The sequence below is a fragment of the Pipistrellus kuhlii genome, unplaced genomic scaffold (genome assembly GCF_014108245.1).
Source record: "Pipistrellus kuhlii isolate mPipKuh1 unplaced genomic scaffold, mPipKuh1.p scaffold_m20_p_10, whole genome shotgun sequence".
Taxonomy (NCBI): Eukaryota; Metazoa; Chordata; class Mammalia; order Chiroptera; family Vespertilionidae; genus Pipistrellus; species Pipistrellus kuhlii.
In genome coordinates this window covers 20887925-20902231 of record NW_023425405.1, presented here as the reverse complement: position 1 = coordinate 20902231, position 14307 = coordinate 20887925, and the positions used below count along the sequence as shown (strand labels likewise).

General features: G+C 44.1%; 1 protein-coding gene across 1 annotated transcript in view; it reads left to right on the top strand.

Moving 5' to 3' along the window:
* Positions 1-432: 432 nt before the first annotated feature.
* Positions 433-14307, top strand: part of DENND11 (DENN domain containing 11) — a 33154-nt gene continuing 19279 nt past the window's right edge. The window contains exons 1-2 of the mRNA XM_036428844.2: positions 433-784; positions 13921-14020. Coding sequence (XP_036284737.1) covers positions 517-784; positions 13921-14020 — 368 coding nt within the window. The 5' untranslated portion in view covers positions 433-516. The remainder of the gene's footprint in view (positions 785-13920; positions 14021-14307) is intronic.

The following is a 14307-nucleotide window of genomic DNA, read 5'->3' as shown; positions in this document are numbered from 1 at the left end:
CCCAGCTCCAGGACACCAACCAGCCCCATCCCAAGCCCGACAGCACCCTGCTGTCAGTGCTCCCTCTCCACTTCCCAGCACAGTGGAGGCTCTGGCCCCGCACATGCAGGATTATGTAATGCACATCTGTCATGGCCCATAGGACAAGGGGGCTTTCAAAAACAATGGTGATCTGTAAAACTGCACGGTGGGACAGTTATCCCACGGAATTAATTGTAAGTAAGAAGGAGCCATAAGCCAGGCACAGGTAACCAGATCCAGGTGGTTGCGCGGACTGTCACCGCACATTTCCTGTACCCGAGCGCGTAGGCGTCCGTGCACCCTCAAACCTGGGCACGGAGTCCAGCGAAGCCTGGGGGAGGGGACGCCCGCGGGAGGGCAGCCGGGCCGGGCGGGGCCGCGGGGCAGGTGCGGGCGCGGCGGAGGGCGCGGGCCGCGGGCGGCGGGCGAGGGGAGCTCCGCAGCAGCCCGCCCCTGCGCCCGCCCCTCCCGCCCGCGGCTCCTCCTCGCTTCGCCATGGTGGAGCGGGGCGACGCGGCGCCGCTGCTGCGCTGGGCCGAGGGCCCCGCCGTCTCCCCGCCGCAGGCCCCGGAGCTGCAGGCTGGGGGCGGGGGCCGGGGCCGGGGCGGGGGCGGCCGGGGGCCCGCGGAGGCGCCGAGGCGGCGGGAGCCCCAGGAGCTGGGCGCCCCCGAGGTGCTGCTGCAGCCCGGGCGCCTGGAGCTGGGCGACGTGGAGGAGGACCAAGTGGTGGCCGTGTTCGTGGTCACCTTCGATCCCCGCTCGGGTGAGAGCCTCTCCGAGAGACCCTGGGTGGGAGGGGGGTGTCGCCCCCAAACCAGGGCTGGGGGGCGGCGGCGGGGGAGGGGCTGGCTGCGCGCGCACCCGCACCTACACACCTGCACCCCACCCCGCGGCGGGCTCCCTCGGAGGGAGCGGGGTGTCCCCGGCAGGGTGTCCCCCTGAGTTTGGGCGCGGGACGCGGGGCTTTGTTCCCGGCGCCCCCAGACCCCTTCTCCTCCCAGCCAGGCTGCTGCTCCGCTGTCCGCAGTCCGCGCCCCCATCCTCGCTGCGTGTTTGTGCTGCGCCGATAGAGGGTCTTGTTTGTGGCTTTTGTTTTCTTTTCTTGCTGGGCTAAGAAGAGGGATTTCCCCCCCCCGCCCCCTTTAAGAGTTGGACCGTCCCGCCTGAACCTGAGCGTCCCATGCTTCCCGCCCTCGCTCCCCACCTGTCCCTAACTCTGCCAGCAGCCAACTTTACTTTCTCTGACCTTATTGTGTTTAGGAATTAATGCCGGCGGCATTAAGGGGTAGGATGGAGGGGCTGAGCCGGAGAACGATTAAAGAAAGGGGAAGCCTACTCTGGTAGGCTCTTGCCGGGTTATTTGGCGATTAAAGGGTATGGGCACATGACCTTTAGCTGGCCACCCAGTCAGGAAGTGCATGTGCCCTGTCCTGGTGGAGGACCTCCCGGGGGTCAGGGTGAGTGAAGAGAAGATCCTCTCTCAGCCGGCCCTGGCCGCCAGGGGCCTCTCACCGAGAGAGCTGCTTTGTGGTTACTAATTGGAGGCAGGAGAGCGGAGGCCGTGATTCTGTGGTCTAGGAAAGCCCAGGTGTGTCTTTGTGCCCATCACTCCGGCGGAGTTACAGGAAAGTGGAGTGCCTATTAATGAAGGGTATAGATAGCACTTGTTTCTGGAATCCCGCTCCTGGTCCTCCATCAATGAGCAGGGATCCCATTAGGAAGAATTTTATGGGTGCCATGCAGAGGACAAAAAAACGAGTAAGGACTCTGCGGTGGGGATGCAGGCAGGCAGGAGATAGGTCCTGGCAGGGTGCTGTAACTTTGGTCAGGGGTTACCAGCCAACAAGACACAGGAAGTGACAGTTCTTGGGAAGGAGAACAGGCCATTCTGACTGTTGCTTGGCCCCATCCAAATGGCTTTCAAACTTTTTTTTTTTTTTACTATGACGCACCCTATGAAATTAACTTTACATCACAATTAATACATTCATATGGAGACATATGTAACTCAGACAAATGTTTCATAAAATAGTACCAACCCCTTCTATATGTAGTGCATATTCCTATTCCATTTGTTAAAAAAAATAAAATAAAATGTTCTTAAATGCTATTCGCATATAGTTAGGCCTTCCAGATACCAGTAGTTTGAAAAACTGCCTTTTTTTTTTTTTTTTTTTTTTAAAAAAACACAAAGTAACCCTTCCTGTTAGGCAAAAACAGATAACTTTGTAACTACTAATATTCATTATGCCCTACCAGGCGTCTTCAAACTACGGCCCTCGGGCCACATGCGGCCCGCAGAGGAGTCTGATCCGGCCCGCCAGATAACAAGTGCTATCTATACCCTTCATTAATAGGCACTCCACTTTCCTGGTTTTTTGGGCAGTGAGCGCAGCCGAGGTGTTACAGTAGGAATTAGTTCATATAGTCCGGCCCTCCAGCTCTCTGAGGGACCGTGATCTGGCCCCCACTTTAAAAAGTTTGAGGCCTACCCCATCACCTGCAAGTAAATATATCAGGACCTCAAGTAACATTGTTTTGTTAAACTAGTTTGGTAAATAACGTTGATGGGGTGGGGTGGGGGGAGTCAGTTCTTGGCTTGGCTAGGGCCACCATCTGTGGAGTTTTCACATTCTCCCTCTCTCTTCCTGGGTTTATTCCAGGAACTCCAGCCCCACCCCCACCCCTAACCCTACCCCAGAGATGCGCACATGAAGTGAAGGGCATTTCTCAATGGTCCCCGTGTGAGTGTGTGAACATTAGTGTGTCCTGCCTGCCATGAAAGGGCAGCCTGTCCATGGTGGGTTCTCACCTGCCCTGAGCTGCCGGGAGAGGCTCCAGCCACCGGCCACCTTTAACTGGACCCTTTGTATTAATTTTCCCTAAATGCATGTATAGCTAACATTTATTTCAGTGTTTAATATTTGAAACATTTGGGTCTTTAGAACTTTGGTGATGTTTTTGTTACCAGAAATGTGGGATAGACGCTTAATTCTTTTTTTTATATCAATTAGCCTTCGGTAAAATTGGTTTTGTTGTATGTCATTTTGCTTTAAAGTTACAGTTTCCAAAACCCTTGAGACAATGTTCAGTGAGGCCTACAGTTGATGGGAGCGTAAGATTCATTCTGGAAAGTATTAAAGAGTAATAGGAGAAATGGGATGTTAACAGTGATTCAGTGGTGGTAGCTCTGATGGCAGAGTGGAGGGAGGGGAAGGAGAAAAGAAAAATCCTGTGTTAACCACAGGTGGAGTTGATAAAATTGAAAGGCAGATCTGGGACCCACCCTTCCTTGTCAGTCACAGCTGGTGAGCATGGTTTTGTGGGTTTGTGTGATGTAGACACAGGTGTGTATGTGTAATGGTTTTCAGATCGAGGTTAGTGTGGAAAGAAGGCATTGCAAATGATACCTGGACACTTACTCTATATAGGCAGGCGCTTTACTACAATGGTGTTTCATTTCATTCTAATCACCGCTGTTATTTGGTGATCATTTATACCCAGTTTACACATGAGAGTATAATTCTTCTGGTTACAGAAGAGAGTAATTCCTTTATACATTTAGATACAAGGTTTGGAAAGCTGGGTTGGGCATCTGTAGGAAAAATCCGAGAGACATAAAAAGATGTTCTTTTCATGGTTGAAAATGATAGTTGTTGGATCTACAAATGATGTGAGGTCTTAGGAGCTTGTGAGTGTGCATAGACATAGACACACACACACACACACACACACACACACAGACATTCACACACTCCGTCTTTATCGGGAGCAGGGAGGCCCTAGAATGGCAGTGCTGGCCATCTGGGCTACAAAGCTGCTATTGAAACTGGGCCCAGATGCTAATGATGCAAGCTGGTGGAAGAGGTCGGCAGCCAGAATATCGCCTTTTCACGTGTTCAACCTTTATTTAGAGCCTTGATTTAAAGTTTTAATTTGCTCTTTGGGTTTCTAGTAAAATGTTCTTTTCTGTGCTTAATTAAGGGAAAAGACATTGTCACATTTGGAAATCATGCCTCTCTCTGTCTATGGAAGTGACATAGCTGTCTTACCATGAGACTGAGGACTTGTGTGTGGGTAGGCCTGAGGCAGATACAGCTTTGGACCTACAAAGCATGACACCTGTGAATCTGCCCCATTGGGCTATTTCTTTATGAGATTCACTTTGAATGGCTACATTTTCCCCAGAGGTATTTTGTGGATGTGTGGGTGTGAAAATTTCTGTACTGTGTGTGTGTGTGTGTGTGTGTGTGTGTGTGTGTTGGGGGGGAGGATGGCTGAGGGAAAGAGAATCCAATGAGGTTTTTAAAATGTTTCTTTTACCTTTGTTCTCCTGATTAGGGATGAATTGCTACCTGGTCTTCCCTCAGTCTCTATCAGTGCCTAAATTTAATTTAAACACTTATTTAGTGCATCTGAATGCTCTGTGTTTATGTCAAATGAGTGTACAAAGATCACTAACACTAATTCAGTGGTTCTCAATCTTTCTAATGACGCGGCCCTTTAATACAGTTCCTCATGTTGTGGTGACCCCCAACCATAACATTATTTTCGTTGCTACTTCATAACTGTAATGTTGCTACTGTTAATGTATCGAAATGTAAATATCTGTGTTTTCCGATGGTCTTAGATGATCCACAGGTTGAGAACCGCTGCTGTAGAGCCTAAGACTATCGGAAAACACAGATATTTACATTACAATTCATTAACAGTAGCAACATTACAGTTATGAAGTAGCAACGAAAATAATTTTACGATTGAGGGTCACCACAACATGAGGAACCCTATTAAAGGGTCGAGGCATTAGAAAGGTTGAGAACCACTGCACTAATTGTAGTCTGCATGCACTTTCTGTGTAGTCAATAGCAAATGAGGATTTTCTTTTGAACAGTGGAGTTGGTGGAGGTGCACTGGGATTAAGGCTAGGTGTGGTGTCTGGGACATGACTTGGATACTGCCCAGGTCATCTGACTTGTGCAAACAAGGCTCCAGCCATGGGTGGGAAGGTGACAAAGAGCAATGAGGATGGAAAATTTGGAGCGTAACTTTGAAATGGGAAGAGCAGTCCTGACAATGGCTGGCTGAAAGAGGCCAAGAGAAGGCCAGTTCTGAGAGCCAACAGGAAGGTCTCTTAAGATAACTGTGTTGTGTCCTTTCTCTGAAGTTTCCATCTGATGCCAATGAAGTACAGTTGTGGTTAATTTCACTAGTCCCAGAATGTGGAGCCTTTCCCAGGTGACTCAGCCACTGTGGTTTTCAGGGAGAAGTCAGTTTGTGGTCATCTGCTGTGAATTCTGCTGCTTCTCTTGAAAGTCTATGGAGGGTAAAGTAGGAGTGGGCATTCTAATGCCCACAGGGTATTGAGTGCCCACCGTGTGTCAGGAACTAATCCTTCCAACAATCTAGACTGTAATGGTGAGAAAAACTGATGAACCGAGCCTACGTCATCTTACTCACGGGGTGGAGAGGGACAGAGCGATCCAGGCCAGCCTGTCTCCAGTGCCTGACCTCCTTCCCCACACCGCCCGGCCCAGAGTAAAACGATATCGGGTCTGAAAAATGGAAAGGTTTTTCCATGACAGTTGAATGCACTGGAATGCAGGCCTGGATGGCATGTGGCTGACTCAAAATCACCAGGACAAGTTTCTCCCTGCCCCGAGTTTCTTTAAACTGCCTCTTCCTTTGTTTTGGAAATCTCCTCATTCTAAGTGACTTTAAGACTACATATTTAAAACTGGTTAAGGCCGAAGCCGGTTTGGCTCAGTGGTAGAGTGTCGGTCTGCGGACTGAAGGGTCCCAGGTTCGATTCCGGTCAAGGGCATGTACCTTGGTTGCGGGCACATCCCCTGTAGGGGGTGTGCAAGAGGCAGCTGGTCGATGTTTCTCTCTCGTCGATGTTTCTAGCTCTCTTTCTCTCTGTTAAAAATCAATAAAATATATATTTTTTTTAAAAAACTGGTTAAGAACAAAAATCAAGTAATATGGGCTACTTACTTTTCTGGTGTTGGATTGTGAACCAAATCTTTTGAAGTCTCTTCCATGTGGTGTTGGGGCCATGGATTCTTGCTTTTATTCACGAGACAGGATTCCTCTATTTCCCCTTTGAAATTAAGGCACATATACACTGAATAGCCAGATTATTATGATGTCTGAACGCATAATAATCTGGCCCATCAGTATATATATTAGAGGCCTGGTGCATGAATTTGTGCATGGGTGGGGTCCGGCCAGCCTGGCCAGGGGAAGGGGACATAGGCAGTTGGCCAGCCTGCCTGTTGGTCGAACTCCTGGTGGAGGGGACAATTTGCATATTAGCCTTTTATGTAGGATATACACTGAGTGGCCAGATTATTATGCATTCAGAGATCAGAATAATCTGGCCACTCAGTGTATATGCTAATGAGAGGAAGGTGTGGAAAGAGTAAAAATCAAGGTGTATGTTGGAGAGGGGAAAACTGGCTACAGGGAGCTGTAACCAGACCTTCTGCTGAGGCAGCCACTGCTTACGAAATGAAGACATCAACAGGAAATTCTTGATTGGGAAACACCCAACAACAAAAAAGAAGGAGGATGGAAAGTCACATATTTCCCATTAGAAAGAGATCATTTCGGTTCAATATCATTGCCTTTTCTACTTTAAATATATGAGATGAACTTTCTAACAGGCAGCAACAACTAGTATCTACTTTCCCTAAAGAAATGGTGGTTGATGAAACCCAGATATGCCTGGGTGTGGTCGTTAGGCAACCCTGTATGTGGAGAAGTCAGAATGTACCTGACCTAGCGTAGGAGCTTGTGACACATATGAGCCCTGGGAGGCCCTCACACAGAGCTGCCAGGCTGACCGTGGCGTGGCAGGTACGTCTAAGCCAGGATCAGCAATGCCCCCTGCGTAATTGAGCTGCCAGCCCAATAAGCTGTTAGTCCACGTTTCTTTAAACAGGGCTTATTTGCTTTTGCAGGAGCACGAGTTATGTTCCACCAATATTTGCTGAATGACAGGCTGAGTGTATACAATGCAGATTGTCATCTTACAAAGGAACAGCCTCGTGCGGTCATGTGGACCTCTCCTCAGAAGTCTCTTTGCAGCTAGAGGCTAGGCAGGGTCTGTAGGTATCTGCCATCGGCCCAGAAAAGGGTGAATGTGGAAATGGAAGAGAGAGAGAATTAAGGGAAAAAGGCACCATCACCGTGATGCATCTCTCTTTGATTGACTACTGCTGAGTGAGCCCTTCTGTTGAATCCGTCCAGGCCCCAGGTGCCTGGCAGAGCTCCAGAAGTGCAGTGAGGATGTTTGCAGAGCCAAAGGGCTTGGCATGGGAAGTCTGAGCCTGGGAGAGGGAGTGTTCAGTTTTCCTAGCATTACATGGCTTGCCACCAGGATTGCTATGCTCAAAAATCACTCTCCTTTAAGCTCTACAAGTTTCTTATACAAACTGGTTTCCAATATCTGAGAATGGTGGAATATTTCTGATAAAGGATGATCTTTAGTCATGATGCCTCTTCATCCCCCTGTTTATAACACATTACCTCAATTATTTTATACTTTTGTGAAGGCCCTTATGCTTACCTTATGTTTTTACACATCTCTATTATTTCAGTTATGTTCTCCAGTGTGTATGTTGAAACATTTTAAACCCCAGAGAAGCTGGAAGAATGGTACAGTAAGACCTATATATCGTTCATGAGAGTCCTCATTTGTTGGCATTTTACCTTATTTGCTTTATCCTTATGCAATCAGTTCTGCTGTAATGTGAAAATATCCATTCCTAAGAATCACTGTACTATGAAAATCATACAATAAAAGTCACAGGTTTACGAGAAAAATGGGGTCAGGGGCACAACACTCAAAAACCGCCAGTGACCCATTAAAAATATGATAGGAACCTAATAAAAATGGTAGGACCGTTTTACATATGGTCAATAGTTATACTCGCAAATACTCAGAATATGGCACTTGATCTTAAGAGAGACCCGAGATTTCATATGATGGTGAGTGTTGGAGGGATTGAACTTGTGAGTTGTTGTGAAATAGTGGGTGAAGAGCTATGTGAAATTTGGTGGAAAGTGGTAACGCCAGAGGTGATGGCCATGGCTCATCACACACAGTGAGCTGAGGCAACAGGCAGGTGTTTGAGGTTTGTATGGGTAGAGGTTCGTTTGTATACTCATATGTGTCTCAGTTCAGCTGCATGTAGTTTTCTGCATCCTCACCAGCATTTAGAATTCTCTGTGTTTCAGATTTTGGCTATTCTGATAGGTATGTAGTAGTATCGTGGTGTTTGAATTTGCATTTCCCTAATGACATATGATGTTAAGTATGTCTACACATGCTCATTTGCCATCCATATATCATCTTTGGTGAGATATCTGTTCATATCTTTTGCCCATTTAAAAGATTGGGTTGTTTTCTTAATGTTGGGTTTTAAGATCCCTTTGTGTATTTTGGATATAAGCCTTCATCAGATATGTTTTTGAAAATATTTTCTCCCAGTCTGTGGCATTTTTTTTTAATTTTGTTTTTCCTAACAGTGTTTTTCATAGATCAGAATTTTTTAATTTTAATGAAGTACAACTTACCAATTTTTTTCTTCAGAGATCATGCTTATGGTGTTATATCTAAAAACTCATTGCCAAACACAAGGTCTGTTAGATTTTTTTCCTATATTATTTTCTAGAAGTTTTATAATTTTGCATCTTCCATATAGATATACTATTCATATTGAGTTAATTTTTGTGAAAGGTGCAGTCTCTGTCTAGATTCATTCTTTTACATGCAGATGTTCAGTTTTCAGCAGTTTGTTGAGAAGACTCTTTTCTTCATTGTATTGCCTTTGCTCCTTTGGCAATGATGAGTTGACTATTGTTGTGGGTCTACTTCTGGATTCTTCTGTTCTGTTGATCTGTTTGTTTAATCTTGTCTAATCTTTCGCCAATACTGCATTCCTTTTTTTTTTTTTTTTGATACATAGGATTTTATATCTAACAACTTAAAAATACACATTTTCCTCAACTATACATGGAACATTTATAAAAATTGATATGAACAAGTCATAGAAAACACATAAAAAATTAAAAAATATTATAAGGAATTATCTTTGACTACCACACAATAAAATTATAAGTTAATGTAAATAGATAAATTGTTAAAATTCCCCATGTATTTTGAAAATGTAAAACCACATTGCTAAATAATTAATGCAAATTTAAAATACCTACACCTGAATGATATGAAACATTACATAGCAATATTTGAGGAATAAAGCAAACCAGGCTTTGAAGAACATTTATATTTTATGTAGATACATGAGATAAGTTAGAAAATGAAGAGAATAAACTACGCGTGTGTGTGTGTGTGTGTGTGTGTGTGTGAAAATACATTAAAAAAAAGAATAGATTTTCATGTAAGAAGACTGCTGTAAAATTACCATTTATATTCAGTACTATTTTGTACCAATTGCAGAAGTGCAGCTTAGTAGACAGACATATGGAATATCCTAGAGTGCTCCCCTATTATCCCAAGCACGCACCTGGTACCATACATATACACTCAACGCAATATCATCATTTCTTATGCTGTATTTACATCCCCGTGACTATTTTGTGATTACTTGTACTTCTTAATCCCTTCAGCTATTTCATCCAGTCCTCCAACCCTACTCCCCTATAGCAAACATCACTCTGTTCTCGGAATCTATGAGTCTGCTTCAGTTTTGTTTGTTTTTTTCTCTTCTTTAGCTCCCACATAAAAGTAAAATCATATTGTATTTCTTTCTTTGTGTGACTTATTTCACTTAGTGTAATAGTCTCTAGTTCCATCCATGCTGTTGCAAATGATAAGATTTTATTACCAAGTAATATTCCGTAGTGTAAATGTAGCACCACTTTTTATCCACTTGTCTATTGATGAGCACCTGGGTTGCTCCCATATCTTGTTATTGTAAATAACACTGCAATGCACATAGGGGTGCACAAATTCTTTCAAATTATTGTTTCGGTTTCTTTGTGTATATATCCAAAAGTGGGATCACTGGGTCACAGAGCAGCTCCACTTTTAATTTTTTTGAGGAAATTTCATACTGTTCTCCACAGTGGCTGCACCAGCCTACATTCCCACCAGCAGTGCACGAGGGTCCCCTTTTCACCACATCTTGCCAACGTTTGTTATTTGTTGATTTATTGATGATATTCTGACAGGTGTGAGGTGATATCTCATTGTAGTTTTTTTGTGTGTATTTTTTTTTAATCCTCACCCAAGGATATGTTGCCTCCCAACTGGAGATCACACCACATATATGCTATGACCTGGAATTGAACCTACAACCTTTTTTGTAGATGGGACGATGCTCCAACCAACAGAGCCACCAGGCTGGGGCTCCTATTGTGGTTTTAATTTGCATCTCTGATAATTAGTGACATTGAGCATCTTTTCATGTTTATTGGTCATCTGTAAGTTCTCTTTGGAGAAGTGTCTATTTAGGTCCTCTGCCCATTTTTTAAATTGGATTTTTGGTGGGGTTTTTTTTGGTGTTGATTTGGCTTCTTTGTAAATTTTGGATATTAACCCCTTCTCAGGTGTATCATTGGCAAATATATTCTCCCATTCAGTCAGTTTTCTTTTAAACAAAATGTATTTGCCTCCTGCATCCCCCAACCCCCAATGTGGATGCGCCCACAACCAAGGTACATGTCCTTGACCGGAATCGAACCTGGGACCCTTGAGTCCACAGGCCGACACTCTATCCATTAAGCCAAACCAGTTAGGGTGTCCTTTTCTTGATGATTTCCTTTGCTGTACAAAAGCTTTAGTTTAGTATAGTTCCATATCTTTATTTTTCCTTTTGTTTCCCTTGTATACCACACTGTTTTGATTACCATTGTTTTATAGTAAGTCTTAGAATTGGATAGTATCAGTCCTCTGACTGTTTTTCTTAAGCATAATATTCGCTATTTTGGATCTTTTGCCTTTTTATATAAACTTTAGAATTAATTTGTCAATATCCACAAAATAACTTGCTGTGGTTTTGACTGAAATTGCCTTGAGTCAATAGCATAAGCAAATGTGAAATTTCCTTTATTCAAATTCTTCCTAAAATATCAATTGTTTTACCCAAAGTCAGCATTATATCAGAACTTATTATATACAGATATACCTTTTCTCCCCCTGAGCTTTTTGAAAGTTAATGGTGATTTTTCACTTCTAGGTACTTGTGTATAAGTCCCCTAGGAAGAAGGACATTTACCTATATAACCATTGTTATTGACCCCAGGGTAATTCACAGTAATTCATCATACCTGTCTTCAATAAAGCTGAGGGTTTTTTTTTTTTTATTTTGATTTCAATTCCTGTCCTGTACTAATCACTATGTTATGTTGGGATGTGAAGATAAATAAGCAAAGTGCCTGCCTTTAAGAAATGCACTCTTCTGCCCTGGCTGGTATGGCTCAGTTGGTTGAGTATCATCCCATGCACCAAAAGGTCACCGGTTTGATTCCCGATCAGGGCACATACCATGTTGTTCATTTGATCCTGTTACTCTCTCCCTCTCCTTCTCTCTTTTAAATTAATAAAAAAAAAAAACTTTTTTTTTTTTTTTTTTTTTTTTTTTTTAGTTCAGACTCCTGGATTGACAGACATCTAAAACAGAGATGATAGGCTGGGATGAGGGCCACAGTAGCTTTATTTACCTTGCTTCACTCCAGGAGGGTGTCAGTATGAATACTCTCCCTTTGGATAAGGAACTATTCCGAGTGCTGCTTGGGAGCCTGCATTCTGACCCTGATTCCTCAGCCTGACACACCTTTCTGCCCAGCCCTGACGTGCTTGCGTCTGTCTAGATGTGAACAGGATGTCATTAGTCCATCTGATTCTTTCCATTTCTGTACGAGGAGGTATGGCCAAGCACAGAGGAATGAGGAGGGAGGCTTTGAGAATCAGGCTGAGGATGGTTGCTTACTTCCATAGGTCAGCTGCATCAGATAAAACATGGGTTCAGCCATGAATACCAGAAACCCAAATTAAGAGTGGCTGGATCAAGATAGGAGGTATTTTGTTGTTGTTGTTTGTTTGTTTTTTAATCATGTATCAGGAGATGGCTGGCCCAGGGGGGAAATGCTGGCTCAGACCCACGAGGTCATTCAGGGACCTAGACTCACAGTGGCTCTTGCTCCATCATCCCCTCCATGACAAGTAGCGGATGCCGTCCCCCTCATGGTTCAGGATAGCTTGTACCCACGTTCCCAGCAGCAGGCTAGAGGAAGGGGCATCATTCTCCTGTCGATTAAGCCACATTTTGTAAACCACACACCTCACTTCTGCCTACATCTCGTTGGTTGAGTAAATGAGATGGCTAGAATTTACATAGACAGCCATCCCTGTATGCAAGAAGGTGCTGAGAAATGTAGTTATCATTTGGAAGGCCATGTGCCAAGCTAAACATAGAAGGGTCTGTTTCCTAGGAGCAAGGAAGAATGGATACTAAGGGCCAGCTTTCTATCCCTTATCTACTAGCATGTCTATAAAATGTCCCTTAGATGCTCCTTAAAAATAGGTTTATTGGCCAAATAATTGTGGAAACATTAAACACTCTATTCATTTCATAGAGATTCACAGTGCAGAGTAACATATAAAGGCTCTGAGAAGTTCTGCAATAATCTGTCCTCTCCATCTTTATATAACTTATTTGGCTCAAATCCTTTTTCAAAATCTTGTTGTTGTTTTTTTTGCGGAAGCCCTGTCCACCTAAGCTTTGGGAAATACTACTTGGGGAACTATTGACGTCTTCTAGTTTGCAGTGATGGGAGCATTTTTACAGCACTTCTTCTCGTGATGTAGTCAACAGCAATGTGTGTTTATTGTGTCAGTCAGAGGTTAATCCAAGAGAGAACTACCGGGAGATACACACAGGGATTTACTTCAGGAATATGGTGTTGCACAGCGTGGGAGCTGGTTAGATACGTGTACGGCTGTCGTCTTTGTGTGTGATCATGGAGCTCGGAGTGTACTAGTGAGCAGTTATGGAAAAAGGCGGTAAAGTTGGGGAGAAAGAGAACAAGCCGGAATTGATTTGGATGAATGTGAACCTGGGTCAGCCCGTCAGTGCTTCCAGCTTTAGCATGTGAGTGTCCTGATGAAGCTAACGCCCAGCATTAAGGAACTAAAGGCACTCCTGGCTTGGGAGTCAGAGAGCTGGAAGAGGACCCACGGAAATGGACCCAGGGGAGGGTGGCCTCAGCAGGGAGCTGCCTCATGCTCCTGCACCACCTTCTGTTGTGAAGACAACACAGCTGATTGCTTCCTTTCCATTTTCCCATGTGGACCCGAAACACACAGGGAACGGAGTTCTGAGAAATGGAGTTCGGCCTCCAATTGTATCCACCAGATAGTCCACAGGAGTGATATTTGTAATGGCATTAAGTTGAAAAATGAGCTATTAACCATAAATGTATATCAACAGTTAAGTAGATAAACGGTGTTATATGCATAGGGTGGAAGTACTTGCTCCACGCACCCAGGTGAATGAATCTTGCAAAAATTATTGAGCGAAAGAGAACAGACACGATGATCACATTTATACAGATTTCAAAAACAGTAAAGTTAATGCATGGTGTTGGAAGTCAGGAGAGGGTTGGTGACATACAGATCTGTTCTGCATCTTGGTCTTGTCCCTGGTTACAGGTGTATGCACGTTGGGAAAAACCCATTGAGCTGAATAGTTATGATGGCACTTTGTATAGTATTTTTCTGTACCTACACAGTACAGAATTTAGGTAAATTAAAGCTTTAACAAGTTATTGAGTTTGTTTCTTGCGGGACCAGGTGTGCTGAGCCCTGCACTCATTCAGCCTTGTTCTTTGAATGACTTTGCTTCTTTTAACTGTGTTCTCCCTTCCCCACAGGAAACATGGTGGAATGGTGTTTACCACAAGATATTGACCTTGAAGGCGTTGAGTTCAAGTCTATGGCCAGTGGGTCCCATAAAATCCAGTCTGATTTCATGTAAGTACTTCTGAATGTAAGTATTCTCCATGTTCTTTCCACCCTGTACTTCGCCCAAGCATAAGGTGGTCTTTAGGAAGTGCGTATAAATGCCCTGAAAAAAAATATATAGTTTTGCATTTATATGATTTTTCTAGCAAGAAGGTCCTTACATTTCATTAAGTTTTCAGTGGGTTTCATGACCCAAAGAAGTTAAGAGCTTTTAATGTAGAGGTCCTCTCCCCTTCTAAAAAACTGTTGGCCCTCACTTGAGGTTTGGCTTGAATGAAAGCATGGAGTTTTGGTTT